The 19,685-nt window shown below is 49.6% G+C and overlaps 1 protein-coding gene across 1 annotated transcript in view; it reads left to right on the forward strand.

Annotated features, from left to right (window-relative positions):
- LOC136587231 (macrophage mannose receptor 1-like) overlaps positions 1–19,685 on the forward strand; it is a 327,799-nt gene that overhangs the window by 209,063 nt on the left and 99,051 nt on the right. The window contains exon 19 of the mRNA XM_066585788.1: positions 14,636–14,785. Within this exon, the coding sequence (XP_066441885.1) occupies positions 14,636–14,785 (150 nt within the window). The remainder of the gene's footprint in view (positions 1–14,635; positions 14,786–19,685) is intronic.

The following is a 19,685-nucleotide window of genomic DNA, read 5'->3' on the forward strand; positions in this document are numbered from 1 at the left end:
AGCCAGCGTGTGGCGGCGTGGGCATGTCCGCCCGTAGGGTGCCGCCCACACTCCTCCACCTTTCTTATGCAGCAGTGGGAGAGTCGGCTCATCCCACTCTCCGCCCCTGGGCGGAGCCTTGCAGTTATAAGGCTGGCAGTGACCTGAGCTCACTGCCAGTTATTGGTTCTGTCAGCCACTAGTGAGTTCTGTCTGCAGCCTGTCTCTGCCAGTTCCTAGTTGCCTGTCAGCGTCCTTTCTAGCTCGCTAGCTCAGTCTTTTTCCTGTTGGTACTCCATCTGCCTTCTCTGTCAGCACTCTGTCCCCCCATTAGTTAGTCACATATTGTCAGTCGCCAGGTCCCTAGCCAGTGCAGCGACCGCGGTCCAGTTGTCCGCCTGGGGTTAGCCAGGGCCGAGGCAAGTAGGCAGGGACAGTGGGGTGCGGGAAGTTTAGGGCACCCCACCTGGTGCTCAGGGGGTTCGGAGTGCCGTAACATAATAACTGGCCCTTTAAACCGTTTTCATGGAGGCGATCAGCGCCCTTGCCTACCAGCTGCAAGCCCTGGTGCCGGTGGTCCAGGATTTATCCGCCCGTATGGCAGCCCAGGAGCAGCGGGGGTCGTTGCAGGGTCCGGACGCCTCACCCAGCCCAGAACCTAAGTGCCCTCTTCCCGAGGTGTTCTCTGGGGAGTGGAACAAATTTTTTGTTTTCCAACAGGTGTGTCGCTTATTTTTTTGGATGCGCCCCCGATCTTCCGGGTCGGAAGCCCAGAGGGTCGGGCTTATAATTTCCCTGCTGCGGGGCTTTTTCCATCCCCGAGGAATCCTCCTGCCTGCAGTCCGTGGACTCCTTTTTCCAGGAACTCGGGGGTATCTTCGACGAACCGGACCAAGGGGGTTTGGCGGTTTCGCGGCTGTTGGCGCTGCATCAGGGGTCGTTTTTTGTGGAGGATTATTGCTCCAACTTCAGACGCTATGCAGGGGATACGGCATGGAACGATAGCGCTCTGAAAGACGTTTTTCTGCAGGGCCTCTCGGACGCAGTTAAAGACCAGTTAATTTCCCATCCCGTTCCCGGGTCTTTAAGGGAGGCTATGGAGCTAGCGGTGAAGGCAGATAGGAGGCTCAGGGCTAGGAAGCAAGACAGGCGGGCCCGTAGAGTCAGGGAGTCAACGCAACTACGACGTGGGTAACCGTGAATTATTGACTATCAAATGGGCTCTGGAAGAGTGGCGACACCATCTTGAGGGTGCTAGACACCCAATTACCGTGTATACTAATCACAAGAATCTGGTATATCTCGCCAATGCTAAAAGACTCACAGCTCGTCAAGCCAGGTGGGCGTTGTTCTTCGCCAGGTTTAATTTCGTCGTGACATATATCCCAGGAGAGAAGAACGTGAAGGCGGACGCCCTGTCACGGAGTTTCGGGGTGCCGGATAGTGAGACTATGACCCCCGAGAATATCTTAGCCCCTGGCGTGGTGGTGGCAGCTGTAGAGTCTAACTTCGTCCCTCAACTACAGGATGCTCAGCAGGACGCTCCTTCGGGGGTGCCGAAGGGCAGATGGTTAGTGCCAGAGACCCTACGTCCTAGAGTCATGGATGATCTCACTCGTCGGTTCTCGCCGGGCATCCAGGGTTTCAGGGGACCCTGGATCTTTGTTCAAGACACTTCTGGTGGCCAGGCATGTCTCAGGAGATCCGCAACTTTGTTAGGGGATGCTCGGTCTGTGCTCGCAATAAGAGTCAGCGGCGTCCTCCGGAGGGTCCTCTGAGACCGCTCCCGGTTCCTTCCAGTCCATGGTCAAACTTATCAGTAGATTTCATCACTGATCTACCAGAATCCCAGAAGTGCACCACTATCTTAGCGGTGGTCGACCGGTTCTCAAAGATGGCATATTTTGTGGCGTTAAAGAAGCTACCTTCGGCAAAAGAATTTGCCAAGATTTTTGTAAAAGAAATAATTCGCCTACATGGGGTTCCCCAAAATATTGCATCTGATCGCGGGGTTCAGTTTATGTCGCAGTTTTGGCGTGCCTTCTGCAGAAACTTGGGAACGTCGCTTTCCTTCTCTTCAGCATTCCACCCGCAAACTAATGGTCAGACTCAGCGGAAGAACCAAGATTTAGTGCAATATTTACGGTTGTTTGCTAGCGAAAAGGCTCATCAGTGGGCAGAGTTCCTGCCGTTGGCAGAGTTTGCACTAAACAACCGCCCTTGTTCTTCCACTGGGGTATCTCCATTTCTTTCCTTACAGCAATCCCTACTCCTTCGGTCTGTCCTGCAGCTGATGTCGCCACAGATACACTTCGGGGAGTATGAAAAAAGGTACAGAAAAACTTGGAAGCAGCGGGGACTCGTATGCAGTTGCGTAGTGAGAAGAGTCTGTCTGTATCTGAACCTTACAAGATGGGACAGAAGGTAAACCTGTCTTCTAAAAATTTCAAATTAAGGGTCCCCTCCCTGAAGCTGGCGCCACGTTACATGGGTCCATTTGTCATCACGTGTGTGGTGAACCCGCTCGCCTACGAACTGGGTTTGCCAGCTACATGGAGGGCTCACAAGGTGTTCCATCAGTCGTTATTGAAACCTTTTGTCCCTTTTGTCCCTTTTCTTTTACAAAAATCTTGGAAAATTCTATCGCAGAAGGTAGCTTCTTTAACGCAACAAAATGTGCTATCTTTGAGAAACGGTCTACAACAACTAGGGTAGGGGTGAACTTCTGAGACTCAGGTAGATCGGTGATAAAATCTCAGGTAGATCGGTGATAAATGCAACCACGGATGAAAAGGTAGCGGTAATGGTCTCAGAGGCCCCTTCGGATGCTGACGCCGACTTTTACTGCGTGCACAGAAAGAGCATCCCTTCACAAAGTTGTGGATCTCCCGAGACATGCCTGGCCGCCAGTAGTGTCTAGAACAAAGATCCAGAGTCCCCTGAACCCCCGGGTGGCCTGCGAGAACAGATGAGTGAGACTCTTTAATTACTCTGAGACACAAGGACTCTGGCACAAACCATCTGCCCTCCGTCACCCCCGAGGGAGCGTCCTGCTGACAATTTTGTAAATGATAAACGAGATCGGATTCTACAGCGGCCACCACCACCCCAGGTGCCAAGATATTCTCGGGAGCCACTGTCTCACTTTTCCCGAAACTCCGAGAGAGGGCGTCTGCCTTCACGTTCTTCTCCCCTGGAATATATGTAACGACGAGGTTAACCTGGTGAAAAACAACGCCCACCTGGCCTGACAAACTGTGAGTCTCTTAGCATTGGCGAGATATACCAAGTTTTTATAATCAGTATACACGGTAATGGGACGCCAATAACTCACGATTACCCACGTTGTAGTTACGTTCTGCTGAACTAAACTTCCGCGAGAAGAACGCACATGGACTATACCCAGGTCTCCCACTGACTTCCTTAAACAATACAGCCCCCGCCCCCACCTCAAACGCATCGACCTCAATGAAGAACGGTCGCTGCGCGTCAGGCTGTACTAGCATCGGGGCAGTAGTAAACTCCCTTTTGAGACGACTAAAAGTCTCAAATGAAATGACATAACCAAGGAAAGACACTTGTTTAGTACCAAAAATGCCTTTCTCCTACTTGACAAAAAGTTGGTACTCACGCAAACGGGTCAGAACCAGCCTCAGGTGCCGCACATGTGAATCCCAGTCTGGGGAGTACACCAGAATGTCATCAAGATATATGACCAAAAATACCCCCAGGAAGTCATAGAAGACCGCGTTCATAAATCCCTGGAACACAGCGAGGGCATTACAAAGTCTGAGGGCATGACTAGACATTCAGAATGCCCGAACAAGATGTTGAAGGCCGTCTTCCACTCATCTTCCTTTCGGATGCTAATTAAATTGTAAGTCCAATTTGGAAAACCAGTGGGCCCCTAACACCTGATTCAATAAATCAGGAATCAGGGGCAAGGAGCACTGGTTCTTCACTGTAATTTTATTCAAAGCCCGATAATCCACACAAGGCCTCAATGTCCCATCCTTCTTTTGTACAAAGAAAATACCGTCTCCGGCAGGGGAACTGGACGGCCTGATATGTCATTTGGCCAGAGACTCTGAAATATAGGACTTAAGGGTTTCGTGCTCACCCCAAGACAAATTGAAAATGGCTCCCTTAGGGATGGGACTGTCGGGGATCAAATCAATACCACAGTCCCACTCCTTATGGGGAGGCAAAGGCTCAGACAGAAAATCTGAAAATCAGACAAATACTCAGGAATAAGTATGGTATCTTCTGAACACATTGATATAGTAGCTAAGTGACTATGACAGGACAACTCCCAATGTGTCAATTCCCGAGTGGACCAATCAAATTTGGGATTGTGCAGTGCTAACCAGGGCATACCAAGCACTACATCAACGTACATCCTTTCCATTACCAAGAACGACAGATCCTCAGAATGGAGAACACCCACAGTGAACTGTAACATGGGAGTCCTCCACTGTACAACCCCTGCAGACAGAGGGGTAGAATCAATACTACTGAAGCGTATGGGAATCTTTAACACCGAAAATTCAGTCATCAGAGGTCTGACAAAACTCAAACTAATCAAATTGGCGGCAGCCCCAGAATCAATAAAAGCTTGACCAGACCGAGTGAAATTCCGGAAGCCAATCTGACAAGGCACCAACAACTTAGGGAGTACCTGTGATCCTAGGCTATCCTCCCAAAAATCGCCTGAAGCTTTTCCGCAAGTTCAAACTGATGTTGTAGACGCTTCTGAGGACAGGTTGCTACACGATGTCCGGCTTTCCCACAATAGAGGCAGAGGCGATGAGTCATCCGAAACCGTCGCCGTTCCTCGGGACTTAGGTGATCCACTTCCATAGGCTCGGCACCAGAAGATGGCATGGGAGAAGCAGGAGCAGGTCTTCCAAATTCCCTAGCCTTACCTTAGCCTTACGGGCCTGACGTTCCTCTTTTTTCTAGATCTCAGCCTCCTGTCAGCTTTGACCGCCAATTCCATTGCATCATTGAGTGTCACGGGATGAGAAATGAGTAGATCCTTGACCGCGTCCGAAAGACCTAACAAAAACACATCTTTAAGGGCGCTATCATTCCAAGAGGTTTTACCTGCATACAGTCTAAATTTAGAGCAATAGTTCTCTACCCACTGCTGCCTCTGACGTAGAGACGTGAGATGGGATACAGCCAACCCCGCACGGTCCGGCTCATCAAAAATACCTCCAAGTTCCCGAAAAAACAAATCAACTGACTGCAGGCAAGTCGAACTCTCAGGTAAGGAGTAGCCTCCATGTCTAGGGGAACCCCGAAGTAAGGACATGATCAATCCAACTTTCTGGGATTCCGAGCCCGAGGAGCGGGGCCGCATCCGAAAATACAATCTACATGCCTGCTGAAAAACAAAAAACTTACTCCTCTTCCCTGAAAATACCTCAGGAAGTGGACACGTGAGTTCAGGAATAGAAGGGGCGGTAGAAACATGCACTAACTCCCGTTTTCCCCTGGGCCACCATACGATCGGACATGTCTTGGATCACAACCACTAAATCCTGCAACTGACTTGCGAAGGTACTCATGGCCTCCATAGGAGAGCAATTTTTAAGGGCCAGTTATTATGTTATGGTACACTATCCTTGATATGCCAGCTCTAGATCTCACCCACAACCCCTGTCATTGCCTACTTGCCTCCACTTCTGGCTAACCCCAGGCAGGCCACTAGGCGGCGGTCCCTACTCACTAGGGACCGAAAAGGGATGCTGGCGTACCGGGATGGAAAGCATAGGATACTGACAGAAAAGGCAGATTTAAATAACCAGCACAAACAATACTAAGCAGAACTGAGGCAGATGGAAAAACCTGTCTGATAATAGCAAAGTATGGCAGACAAGCTGACAGAAGCAGGAGACTAACCGAGGCAGACTTGCTAGCACACTGAGGGAAACCAATAACTGGCAGTGATTGCCAGTCTTTGCCTGACCTTTAAACAAAAGCCTCCACCCAGGGGCAGAGAGAGGGAGACAGACAAATCCTAATAGAACATAATAAAAGGGAGCTCGTGCACGGCAGCCACATTCACGGGTGCGCGTGCGTGGCACGCTGCCAGGCACCCGTGCCCCGGTAGCTGCACAACCAGCCGGGGGAATGCGCCTCGACCGCGGGACCCTGCACACCCCCCCCCCCCCTCACCTGGAGGAACAGCAACCACCGCATGGTAACAATAGCATAATTATATCTGTTCCTCAGGAACCGGAGTCTTCTTGCAATGGGAGGCGTGGATCCAGGAGCTCTTTCCATCTAGTTTCACTGAAATGGCTGTGGTCAGTAGCAACTGGTAGGGATCATCATATTTAGGTTCAAGGGAATGTTTTCTCACAAATTTCTTCATATAGACCCAGTCCTCAAGGAATCCCCATGCTGGCATCTGGATCTGGAATAGAAGAAAACACCTGGGCATGTACTTTGGTTAGTTCCTGTGCCAGGGACATCACATATTTAGTCTGTACATCAGGCTGGAGCTGTTAGGGGAAAGAGCAACCTAGTCCTGGGGGCTGACATGAACAAGATCTCATAGGGGGACAGTGAATGTTCTCCTTGGGAGGTGTACCGGACGCTGAACAGGGCAATAGGCAGGATCTCAGGCCAAGGCATGCTAGTCTCTTGGGACATTTTCAACATTTTGTTTTTCAGGGTGTCGTTAAGTCTTTCTTCCTTCCCACTGCTCTGGGGATGGTTGGGGGTATAGAAGGCTAGGTTCACACTTCTTTGGTCAGATTGGCTGTGAAGGCTGGTCCTTGGTCACTCTCAATCACTTCCGGGACTCTGAATCTACACACCACTTCGCTAAGTAGTTTCTCTACTGTGGTCTTCGCGGTCATATTAGTCACTGGGTAGGCCTCCGGCCAATTCAAGAACATGTCCACTATTACCAGTGCATAGTTGAACCTGTCGCTCTTTGGTACCTGGATGTGGTCGATTTGAAGCCTCTGAAAGGGATACAGAGGCTTGGCTAGGTGTTTCTGGGAGACTTTTTCTGTGCGTCCAGGATTGCATTCCGCACAGATGGCGCACGATATGCAGAATCTTTTAGTGAGGGAGGAAATGCCTTGGGTCATGTAGTACTTCAGGATAAAAGCATTCCTCAGTGTCTTAAGAAGGTGTGCAGGGCCATGTGTCCATTGTACTACGGCTTGGTATAGGCATCTGGGTAAGCATGGTTTCCTGTTGACTTCATAGAGCCCATGACTGTTGATGGTGGCCCCTTTCTCACCCAGAGGTCCTTCTCTTCTTTGTTGGATTTCTTCTGTAATTCTTGAAGACGTCTTTTGTCTATGGAGTGGGCTTGCACCATCATCACCATTTCTGCCTCCACCTAACTCTCAATTATCGAGGGTCCTGCAGCTGTTTCCTTAACTGCCATATCTGCCAAGTGGTTTCCTCGTGTTTCTGCAGAGTTGAGCCTTCCGTTGTCTTTTACTTTAAATATGACCACTTGAGTGTGCAGAAGGAGTGCATCCATCAGGTCCCTGATGGCCTCATGATGTTTCACAGATCTGCTTGCTGCAGTCAAGAATCCGCATATCTTCCAGATGACTCCAATGTCATGGACCACTCCAAAGGTGTATTTGGAGTCGGTGTAGACATTCGCTCTCTTTCCCTTGAAGAGCTTACAGGTCGAGGTCAGTGCTTTGAGTTCGGTCTCTTGGGCGGACTTTGGGGGGACAGCTCTTGAGCTTGGAGGATGGTGTTTTCAGTGGTGACTGCATAACCTATGTGAAACATGCCTTGGTTGTCGGCGTATCTGGAGCCATCGACAAAAATTGTGAGGTCTGGGTTGTTGAGTGGCGTGTCGAACACAGTGGAGAGATGTGAAGTTTCTTGTTTCATCACCTCAAAACAGTCATGTTTATCAGGAGTTTGGGGATCTGTTCCCCCCTCAGGAATTGGGAGGATGGTTGAGGGATTCAGGATAGTGCAGGGTGACTTTGTCAGGTATTAGGAGAGAGCACTGAAGGCGAGGGTGTCAGCCGCAGGCAGGTGCCTGGGCTGCATCTGGTTCTGGATAGCAACAATGTCATGAGGGACCAGGAGCACCAATGAGTGCCCAAGGTTTTGTCCAGTAGAGCTTTGGCTGCAAAGACTGCCCGCAGGCAGGAGGGACCACCTCTAGCAACTGGGTCCAGGCGAAAGGAGAAGTATCCGATGGGCCTGGGTCTGTTGCCATGAGACTTAGTAAGGACCCCAGTGGCATGTCCTTGTCTTTCTGACATGAAGAGCATGAAGGTATTGTCGTAATCTGGTAAGCCCAGTGCTGGAGCAAAGGAAAGGGCCTACTTGAGCAGGATAAAGCTGGATAGCGCTTCCGATGAGAGACTGAAAGGATCCGTCTTTAAAGCATTGTACAGAGGTTGCATCAATAGAGAGCCTTCTGGGATCCATGCTCTGCAGTAGAAGATAAGTCCAAGGAAGGAATGAAGTGCCTTTGGTTTTTGAGGTAATGGGATGGCAGTAACTCAGTCTTGGGTGAGGTATCTTGTACCCTTTGAGATGCAGTGTCCTAAGAACACAACTGACATTGCGCACCACTGGAGCTTGGGTTTTGAGGCCTTGTACCCCGGATTGGCAAAGAAACAGAAAATGCTTTCAGACGTTGACTCAGCTGTGCAGAGGTCATCAGCACACAGTAGTAGGTTATCCACATACTGAAGGAGGACAACATTTGAGTTCTCCAGCCACCAAGTATTCAGGATGAGGGCCATGGCTTTGGCAAATTGACTTGGAGAGTTCTGTACTTCCTGTGACATTGCTGTCTAAGTTTACTGTCGGCCCTCATGAGTAAAGGCAAAGAGGTATTGGCAGGATAGGTGGAATGGGACACTGAAGAAGGTGTTGTCCAAGTCCAAAACTGTAAATTACGTAGCTGAGAGTGGGATTCCAGACAGCAAGCTGTGTGGGTCCGGCACAATAGGCATGTCCAAGACAGTGGCCTCTTTGACGGCTCTGAGATCTTATACCAATCTGTACTTGTCTGGTTGCCCTTTCTGGGTCTTCTTCTTCACAGGAAAGCGGGGAGTGTTGGAAGGCGAGTCGCAGGGGATGAGACCCCCATTCTAGAGTAAGTCCTTGATTTGTCCTGCGATTGCTTCTGCCACTGCTTTCTTAAGGGGATACTGGGGTTTTCGGGGAAGTGGTGCTCGTGATTTTAGGGTAACCATTACAGGTGGCACCTTGAGGTGGCCAATGTCTTAAGGGCCGGTTGACCACAAGTGTTCTGGTATTCTTTTCAATACTTCTGGAGGGATGCCTGACATGGAAAATGTCTGTAAAGACATAAGGATAGGCAGGGAGCACAGCACCAGAAGACAGTGGGGTGGAAACCGTCATTTTCTCATCTTCAGTGAAGGTAATGGTTGCTTGCAGTCTGGATAGGACATCTGCTCCCAGAAGGTTCAGAGGACAAACAACAAATCTGGCCACGAGATCTGGGAAGGGCCCTACTTGGAGCGGGCGTGTAAGTGGCTTGGATCTGGGGGTTCCATCAACTCTCACACAGGAGACATCTATGTTAGACAGAAAGGAAGGGTAATATTTATGCAGCAAGAGTATAGGCGAACCCCTGTAACATTGATGTAGCAAGAGTATAGGCAGACCCCTGTAACATTTCTGTAGCAAGAGTATAGGCGAACCCCTCAAACCTTTCAGTAGCAAGTGTATAGGTGAACCCCTCAAACCTTTTTAGTAGCAAGAGTATAGGCAGACCCCAGTGACATTTCTGTAGCAAGAGTGTAGGCGAACCACTGAAACATTGGTGTAACAAGAGTATAGGCGAACACCTGAAAAAATGTGGTTACCCAGAGTGTGGGCGAAGGTCTGAAAAATTAGTTAGATAACAGTATAGGCAAGGGCCAGAAAAATTAGTGTACCAAGAGTACAAGTGTACCCCTGAAAAATTGCTCAACCGTGAAGGCAGGTGAAACCCATAAACATTTTTAAAGATACTGCTCGCTGTTGCTTAATTTGTAACGGATCCTGGAGGCAGCCCTCCGAAAAAAATGGTTTCAGTTAATGTATAAAAACCTTTGAAACTTTTAAAAATTGTAAAAAAGTTTTAAACAGAGGCTTTTGGGCTGCAGACAAATTGGCAGTTCAGCATGATGACATGCTGTTTTAGGATGAGGCGTAGGAGGAGTAATAATATCCAAGAGTGATTGACAAGGCTAATTCCCCCTGTTTTTGTGGGGACAGAGGATGCATTTTTCTCCTGTTGCAACAAAAAGAATCATTAGGTTCCGCTGCTTTCTGCTGGTGGGAAGAGAAATCTGGGGAAATCCAGCCTTTGTTCATCTTTATGAGTGTAAGCATGTCGGCGCTGGAAGTTGACAGGCGGGTACGCTTATCCATGATGATTCTCCCAGCTGCACTTAACACCCTCTCGGACAAGACTCTAGCGGAAAGGGCAGGCCAGCACCTCCAGGGCGTACGGCTTAATTTCATGCCACGTGTCCAGCTTTGACACTCGATAGTTGTATGGAGCAGAGGCATCACGGAGGATGGTGGTACGATCCGCTACGTACTTCCTCACCATCTTTTTACAGTGCTCTCTCTGACTCAGTCTTCACTGCGGAGTGGTGATACAGTCTTGCTGGGCGAGCCATAAAACTGGCAAAGGCTTGGAGAGTGTTCCCCTGCCTGCGCTGGACATGCTGCCTGATCCCCTGACTCCCCTGCTACTTGGCACTCGGAACTGTGTCTTCTGCCACTAACACTGTCAGATGGGAACTTTAGCATCACTTTTTCCACCAGGGCCCTGTGGTATTGCATCACTCTCATACCCCTTTCCTCTTCAGGAATGAGAGTGGAAAGGTTCTAGAAGGGTGCGCACCCAGTAATCCATGTTGGCCAGAATGCGTCTAACGCGAGAGGCATGGGAAAGGCAGCCTAACATGAAGTCAGGCACATGTGCCAGGGTCCCAGTATGCCACACATCGCTGTCCTCACTAGGAGGATGACTTTCAGGATCCTCCTTCTCCTCTTCAGCCCATACACACTGAATGGATGAGAGGCAAGCAGCATGGGTACCCTCTGCAGTGTGCCTAGCTCTCTCTTCCTCCTCCTCCTCCCCCCTCCCCCTTCTCCTCCAAAACGCGCTGTGATATAGACATGAGGATGGTCTGGCTATCAAGCGACATACTGTCATCCCCCGTCTCCTGTTCCAACCGCAGAGTGTCGGCCTTTATGCTTAGCAGCGAACTTCTCAGCAGCTAAAGCAGCGGGATGGTAATGCTAGTGATGGCCGCATCGCCGCTCTCCATTTGGGTAGACTCCTCAAAGTTTCCGAGGAGCTAGCAGATATCTGCCATCCATGCCCACTCCTCAGTAAAGAATTGCGAAGGCTGACTACCACTCCGCCGCCCATGTTGCAGCTGGTATTCCACTATTGCTCTACGCTGCTCGTACAGCCTGGCCAACATGTGCAGCGTAGAAATCCAGCGTGTGGGCACGTCCCACAGCAGACAGTGCTCTGGCAGCTGAAACTAACGTTGCAGGGTCCTCAGGTTGGCAGCATCTGTGGTGGAGTTGCGGAAATGTGCGCAGACACGGCACACCTTGCCGAGCAGGTCAGACAAGTGGGGGTAGTTTTTCAGAAACCGCTGAACCATTAAATTGAAGACGTGGGCCAGGTATGGCACGTGTGAGGTTACCAAGCTACAGAGCTGCCACCAGGTTACGGCCGTTGTCACACATGATCATGCCCGGTTGGAGGCTCAGCGGCGAAATTCAGAGGTTTGTCTCCTCCGTCAGACCCTGCAACAGCTTGGGGGCCGTGTGCCTCTTGATACCTAAGCTGATTAGTTTCAGCACGGCTTGCTGACGCTTGCCCACCGCTGTACTGCCGCGCCGCGTGCTACCGGCTGGTGAGAGGTAGAAGTGGCGGAGGAGGGTTTGGAGGAGGAGGCATAAAACACCGCAGATACCAGCACCGAGTTAGGACCCGCTATTCTGGGTGTGGGTAGGATGTGAGCGGTCCCAGGCTCTGACTCGGTCCCAGCCTCCACCAAGTTCACCCAATGTGCCGTCAGGGAGATATAGTGGCCCTGCCCGCCAGTACTTGTCCACGTGTCCATGGCTAAGTGGACCTTCCCAGTAACCACATTGGTGAGGGCATGATTTATGTTGCGGGAGACGTGCTGCTGTAAAGTGGGGACGGCACACCGGGAAAAATAGTGGCGACTGGGGACCAAGTAGCGCAGGACCGCCGCCGCCATTATGTTTTTGAAAGCCTCCGTTTCGACAAGCCTGTATGGCAGCATCTCCAGGCTGATTGATTTGGCAATGTGCACGTTTAAAGCTTGTGAAGGCGTATTTCCGCTTTCGCTCCAACGCTTGTGTTAGCGACAGCTGAACGCTGCGCTGGGAGACATTGCTGGATAGATTGGGGGACCGTGGAGGTGAGGGTGTGGGTGCAGGCTGGGAGGCGCTCGTGCCTGCGTCCTGGGAAGGGGATTGGATCTTTGTTGCAGGTTGGGGCACAGGGGACGAGGGAGTGGTGTGACCTGGAGGTGGTGAATGGCCTTCGCCCCACCTTGTGGGGTGCTTGGCCATCATATGCCTGCGCATGCTGGTAGTGGTAAGGTTGGTAGTGGTGGCTCCCCGGCTTACAGTTTGTCGGTCGTCCGCGCTCTCACTAAAAAACATCCACACCTTTGAACACCTAGCCCTCTGCACGGAGGCTTGCAGCGAGGGGGTGCTTTGGAAAACAGTTGGGGGATTCCTCGCTCTGCCCCTGCCTCTACTTCTGGCCACTCCACTGCCTCTTCCAACCTGTCCTTCTGCTGCACTTGCCTCCCCCTCTGAAGCTCTGTCCTCAGTAGGCTGAGCAAACCAGGTTGGGTCAGTCACCTTATTGTCCAGCAGCTCTTCCTCCGGATCCTCTGTGCGCTCCTCCCTCAGACTTACTGCCCTTACTACTACCTCACTGACAGACAAATGTGTCTCATCATCCTCCTCCACAAAAAGCTTTTGAGACAGTTGCCGGAAGTCCTCAACCTCATCACCCGGACTCCGGGAACTTTCCAAAGGTTGGGCATCGGTCACTACAAACTCCTCAGGTGAGAGAGGAACCATTTTTTCCCACTCAGGGCAGGGACCCGAGAACAGTTCCTGGGAGTCTGCCTGCTCATAATATGTCATTTTCATGGGGTGAGGAGCCTTTGAGGAAGGAGGAGCAGCCAGAGGATTCACAGTTGCAGTACCTAGACCGGGAGCAGTGGACTGCGTAGAAGACTGGGTGGTCGATACATTGCTGGACGCGTTTTCTGCCATCCATGACAGGACCTGCTCGCACTGCTCTATTTGTAATAAAGGTCTACCACGCGGACCCACAAATCGTGATATGAAGCTGGGGAGCCCAGAAACTTGCCTCTCTCCTAATCCCTCAGCAGCCATCTGTGATTCACCCCGCCCAGGAACTCGGCCTGTGCCCACACCCTCACTTGGGTGCCCGCATCCATGTCCTCGACCCCTACCCCTACTCCTAATCATAGCGGATTAAGGATAGAGCAGGGCCCAAATAAATTACCCCACTGGACAGCGCTGACAACTGTGGCTAATTCACCACACACAGAGACTTGTAGATAGCGGAGGCTCTATGCTGTGTCTAGAAAAAAATAATCTGCTGTCATGCACTGATACCTAGGGGTAATTTACAGCTCGCAGAGAGTTGTAGATAAGAGAGGCTGTATGGAGTGGGAGAAGACTCTAAAGCCAGTGGATAGTGCTGGTAACTGTGGCTATCTCAACCCCCCTCAAAGAAAGGGTATTGTGAGACGCTCTGCACAGCGGCAGAGCTAAAATACTTTGCAGTGGCCTAGAAAATATTAGAGTACTGTTTCACGGTGAGACCTCAGTGCTATGAATTGCAGACTGAGAACGCTATAAGTGAAAGGCTGGGAACAGGCCTAGATGCGTGATAAAAAAAATTGATGCACTACTGCTCCCAGCCAGCCACAACTATAATGCACACGGTGAGAAGTTGCCCTAAAAAGGACCCTTGGACCAAACGAGAAGCAAACAACCGAACAATAGATTTTAAGGGGACTGAAAGACAACAATGAGTGAATCGTTAACGAAAACTGCACGGCGGGCGCTTTTGAGCGAATGTTGAGCGATAATCATTGTGTCTAAATTGGCCTTTCGACTTCATTAACAAGTACAAGGTCATACAATGTGGTTTACTCATGCTAATCCTACACAAACAGATAGAGGTGGGAGGGGGTTATTAACTCACATCACAGCTCTTGTCCAGAGAAAATCAACAGGCAGGTGAGAGTAAATGGGTGAAAGGGCATCTGAAAAATTACCAATGCAATCTAAATACACACAAATGGATGACACTATAGCCCGGCCTGAAGGGGCTGATATAAAATGGAAGCTGAGACAGGCCTAAGGCCTGACACACCCAAAATGGCTGTCGGCCTACCAGTCTCTATATTACAGACAGAGTCCCTTCAATTTACATATAACTGTAAAACTACTTTTAGCTTCTGAATAAAGTTGTGCCTCTGTGACAAACCCTCTAGTGACAAAGCATAACCAAATAAACAGAAGTAACCATATTTATGCTGTACGTCAACTCTGATGTCTTTGTCTTTTGGTCTTACAGTTGTCGCTCCCACTGACCCTCCTCAAACACCTGGAAGCTGCCCAGACAAGCCTTTAGATTCTTGGATTCCCTTCCGTAACCATTGCTACCTTTTTGTATCATCTTCCTTCGCTGACTGGCAGAGGGCATCCTTAAAATGTGTTTATTATGGTGAGTTCTAGAAATACTTTATAGGGAAATAGAATTTATAAGAGATGTAACAGACACTAAAATCATACAGGGTGATTCAAAAGTCAGGATCACCAGGAATATCCCCTGAACAATAAGAGATACAAGTAAGATACTTTGTAGAGCACTTAGATGGGTGGGAGAAAACTTTTTGGTGTTATGGTGGTGCATGTCGGCCATCTTACTGGTGGCCATCTGGGATTTAGCCCAAGAAATCTCAATGGGATAAAGAGGTCATGGGATACATGATTAAAGCGTAGATCTTCATCAGAAATTCATAGGTGCAGTCATTTTTTCACCAATACCTAAAACCATTTTTAAGTCATGGGTGATGTCATGTTGAGCGCGAAGAATTGGGAGGTGAGGGGACTGCAGGATCTGCAAAAATCAGCAGTGGATTTTGACTTTGTTTGGGATACAGAAATGCTTCGGAAATTGCGTAGCAGTTCCGCCTCATGTGAGCGTGCCCGAAAGCAAATGTTTTAGATTTTACTGAAGGCTGTAAGAAAAAAAATGCCACAATTGCTGATTTTTGCCTATTCTATTTCCCAAAAAAGTGGAATATAATCATTTGTAGCCCAAAATCATAGCAATGAAAATGTCAATTCCTCCAAAAGTGTTTATGAAAAGTAAAGTTATGGCTTGCAGAATAAGGTGATAGAAAAAAAAATATATATTGATGCCTACCCACTACTGTTTTTTTTCCCCCAAATGTCAATTGTACTTTATAATGTTAAATTTGCAATGCACAAAAATCGCAATTTAGAGCATTGCGAATTTAACATTTGAAAGTCTCATTGACATTTGGGAAAAAGTAACGCTGCGAATTTGTAGCGAAAAAAAAGGGCAGTGGGTAGGTATTTCTCCAAAATAAAAGAGCTATACAAATTAGCCATTGTTGTAATTGTGGTGCCTCACAAAATAAAGTCAGTGAACCCCCCCTAAAAGCAAAACCCCCAAATTTCAGAATTGCATTATTTTTCCCCCCGCGTCCACCATGTTAATTAAGTTAAATGTTCTTCAATACATTATATACACCCCAAAATGATGTCATTAAAATACAACTTGTTCCTCTATGTCAATAGCAAAGTAAAAAAGTGGAAAAAACCGAAGTTCCCTGAAAGCTGAAATACTTTATTTTAGGCTGCAGTCTTAAGGGTGCCTTCACACTAAGGATATCGCTGTGTTTTTTTTAAACACGGCTGTCAATAGTACTGTCTAATGTTAAATACGCATCACACAAAATCTCAAGTTTGTGCTTTGTGATTTTTCTGCGATGCGTTTTTACATTAGAAAGTCCTATTGACATTTGCGTTTAAAATAATGCAGCGGTATCACGATGGCAAGTGTGAAGGTACGCTAACTAGAGATGAGCGAGCACACTGGTCCGAGCTTGATACTCGTTCGAGTATTAGGGTGCTCGAGATGCTCGTTACTCGAGACGAGCACCACGCGGTACTCGAGTCAATTGCATTTCCTTCCCCGCATGTTTAGCACCATTTTCTAGCCAATAAACATGTGGGGAAGGCATTGCCACTTCCTCCTGTGACGTGCCAGCCCTATCCCACCCCACAGTAGTGAATGGCTGGCGAGATCAAGTGACCGCCGAGTATTTAAAGCGGTCCCGCCCGCGGCTCACCTCAGACACACACTGGCAGTGGTTAGGGAAAGTGCTGCTGCTGATATAAGGGAAAGTGTTAGTGTAGGATCTTGTCTTCAAGAACCCCAAAGGTCCTTCTGAGGGCTACTCCTCATCGTGGGCATTACAGTTGTGGCTGGCTTGGAGCAGTAGTGCACCAATTTTTTTTTTTTAAGCATCTAGGGCTGTGCAGGCCATTTCAGTTATACCGCTCTGTGTGTGCAGTGCATTAGGCAGAGTTTAGGACACACTCACCATGTGCATTAGAGTTGTGGATGGCTGGGAGCAGTAGTGCACCAATTTTTGTATTACGCATCTAGGCCTGTTCCCAGCCTTTCAGTTATACCGTTCTCAGCCTGCAGTGCATTACTCCGAGGTCTCACAGTGAACACAGCACTCTAATATTTCCCAGGCTACTGCAAAGTATTTCAGATATACCGTTCTCAGTCTGCAGTGCATTACACAGAGTTTAGGGGCAGAGCTGCTTATGTAGGGAAGATTTTACAGTCATGATCCTCCGTACAAGAAACACAATGGTCCTTTTTGGGGCTACTTCTCACCGTGTGCTTTGCAGTTGTGGCTTGCTGGAAGCAGTAGTGCACCAATTTTTTAATTACACATCTAGGCCTGTGCCCAGCCTTTTATATAGCGTTCTCAGCCTGCAGTGCCGTACAACCAGCTCTCACCGTGAAACTGCACTCTAACATTTCCTATGCTACTGCAAAGTATTTCAGTTATACCGTTCTATGTCTGCAGTGCATTAGACAGAGCTCTCACTTAGAGATGAGTGAGCACCAAAATGCTCGGGTGCTCGATACTCGAGTCAAACTTTTCATAATGATCGATTTGGAGTAACAAACCCCATTGAAGTCAATGGGGGACTCAAGCATTTTTGTATGGGACCGATGACTTGTGAAACACCAGAAAACATCAGAAAATCATGGAAACACCACAGAAACGGATAGCGAATGGCAGGAGCAGCATGCATGGCTGCATCTGAGGCTCCCAGGTCCCACTATTAAGCCAAAATGGGGGAGAGAGCCTAGCGGTCACCCCCCTAACAATTTACTTGGGAGAAAGCCTCATTAGCAAGGCACACGCGCTGGCACATCTTAGCTAAGCACCACACTACCTGCAACCAAGGACAATCACTGCCTGCGGGTGACACAGCTGCCTCTTTTCCTGGGTAACATACTGGCATTGCTGTCCGACCCTCCGCACGACCCTGCGTCCACAGCGCACACAAACTTTTCCCTGCACAACCTTCAGCTGGCCTCATGCCACACGCTCGCTTCATAGACACACCACCCTCATGGTTATTTATAAGTGCGTACTGGATGAGGAGGAACCGGAGGCACACAATGCAGAGGGTTGGCAGGGCCAGGCAGGGACCCTCTTTGAAAGGTGGGGCGATAGCCCACAATGCTGTAGAGAATTGATGATAAATTGACATACGATCATCATTCCAATCCCGTGCCACCTCCGTCACAAAATTGTCAGGAGCCACAAATGTGCCAGCACTTCTACACATCTCCGCAATGCAGCAATACTCTGTGTGGGAAGCACGTGAGCGGGCCCAGGATCAGGCTCGGTCCCAGCCTCCACCTTGTGTGACCCAAGATGCCGTGAGATAAATAGCTATGGGAAATTCATGTGTCACCACACACTTTATTCTGTGTATGTGTCAGGCAGCTCAACACCGCAATGGGAAACCTTTGTGCACCCACAGTATAGGCGGACCCCAGTAACATTTCTGTAGCAAGAGTATATCCTCTGGCTTTCGCCGCTGAGCCTCCAACCGGGCATGGTCGTGTGTGACTATGGCCGTAACCTGGTGGCGGCTCTGCAGCTCGGCAGCCTCATACATGTGCCATGCCTGGCCCATGTCTTCAATCTGGTGGTTCAGCGGTTTCTGAAAAACTACCCCCACTTGTCGGATCTGCTCGGCAAGGTGCGCCACGTCTGCGCACATTTCCGCAAGTCCACCATGGACGCTGCCACCCTGAGGACCCTGAAACGTAGGTTTCAGCTGCCAGAGCACCGACTGCTGTGCGACGTGCCCACACACTGGAATTTAACGCTGCACATGTTAGCCAGGCTGTAGGAGCAGCGTAGAGCTATAGTGGAATACCAGCTGCAACATGGACGGCAGAGTGGTAGTCAGCCTCCACAATTCTTTACTGAGGAGTAGACATGGATGGCAGACTTCTGCCAGGTCCTCGGAAACTTTGAGGGGTCTACCCAAATGGTGAGCGGTGATGCAGCCATCATTAGCGTTTCCATCCCGCTGCTTTACCTGCTGAGAGGTTCGCTGCTAAGCATAAAGGCCGACGCTTTGCGGTCGGAACAGGAGACGGGGGTTGACAGCATGTCGCTTAATAGCCAGGCCACCCTCATGTCTATATCTCAGCGCGTTTTGGAGGGAGAGGAGGAGGAGGAGGAGGTGGGAACAGACTGCTGGCCACACTGCAGAGGGTACCCATGCTGCTGGCCTCTCATCTGTTCAGCGTGTATGGGCTGAAGAGGAGGATTCTGAAAGTCATCTTCCTAGTGAGGACAGTGAAGTGTTGCATACTGGGACCCTGGCACACATGGCTGACTTCATGTTAGGCTGCCTTTCCCGTGACCCTCGCATTAGACGCATTCTGGCCAACATGGTTTACTGGGTGCACACTCTTCTCGACCCACGGTGTAAGGAGAACCTTTCCACTCTCATTCTCGAAGAGGAAAGGGGTATGAGAGTGATGCAATACCACAGGACCCTGGTGGAAAAAGTGATGCTAAAGTTCCCATCTGACAGCGCTAGTGGCAGAAAATGCAGTTCCGAGGACTAAGTAGCAGGGGAGTCACGGGGATCAGACAGCATGTCCAGCGCAGGCAGGGGAACCCTCTCCAAGGCCTTTGCCAGTTTTATGGCTCCCCAGCAAGACTGTGTCACCACTCCCCAGTCAAGGCTGAGTTGGAGGGAGCACTGTAAAAAGATGGTGAGGGAGTACCTAGCTGATCGTACTCTGCTCCATACAACTGGGTGTCAAAGCTGGACACGGGGCACGAACTTGCACTGTACGCCCTGGAGGTGCTGGCCTGCCCTGCCGCTAGCATCTTGTCAGAGAGGATGTTTAGTGCAGCTGAACGAATCATCACGGATAAGCGTACCTGCCTGTCAACTGCAAGCGCCGACATGCTTACACTCCTAAAGATAACCAAAGGCTGGATTTTCCCAGACTTCTCTTCTCCACCGAC

The sequence above is a fragment of the Eleutherodactylus coqui genome, chromosome 12 (genome assembly GCF_035609145.1).
Source record: "Eleutherodactylus coqui strain aEleCoq1 chromosome 12, aEleCoq1.hap1, whole genome shotgun sequence".
Classification (NCBI taxonomy): Eukaryota; Metazoa; Chordata; class Amphibia; order Anura; family Eleutherodactylidae; genus Eleutherodactylus; species Eleutherodactylus coqui.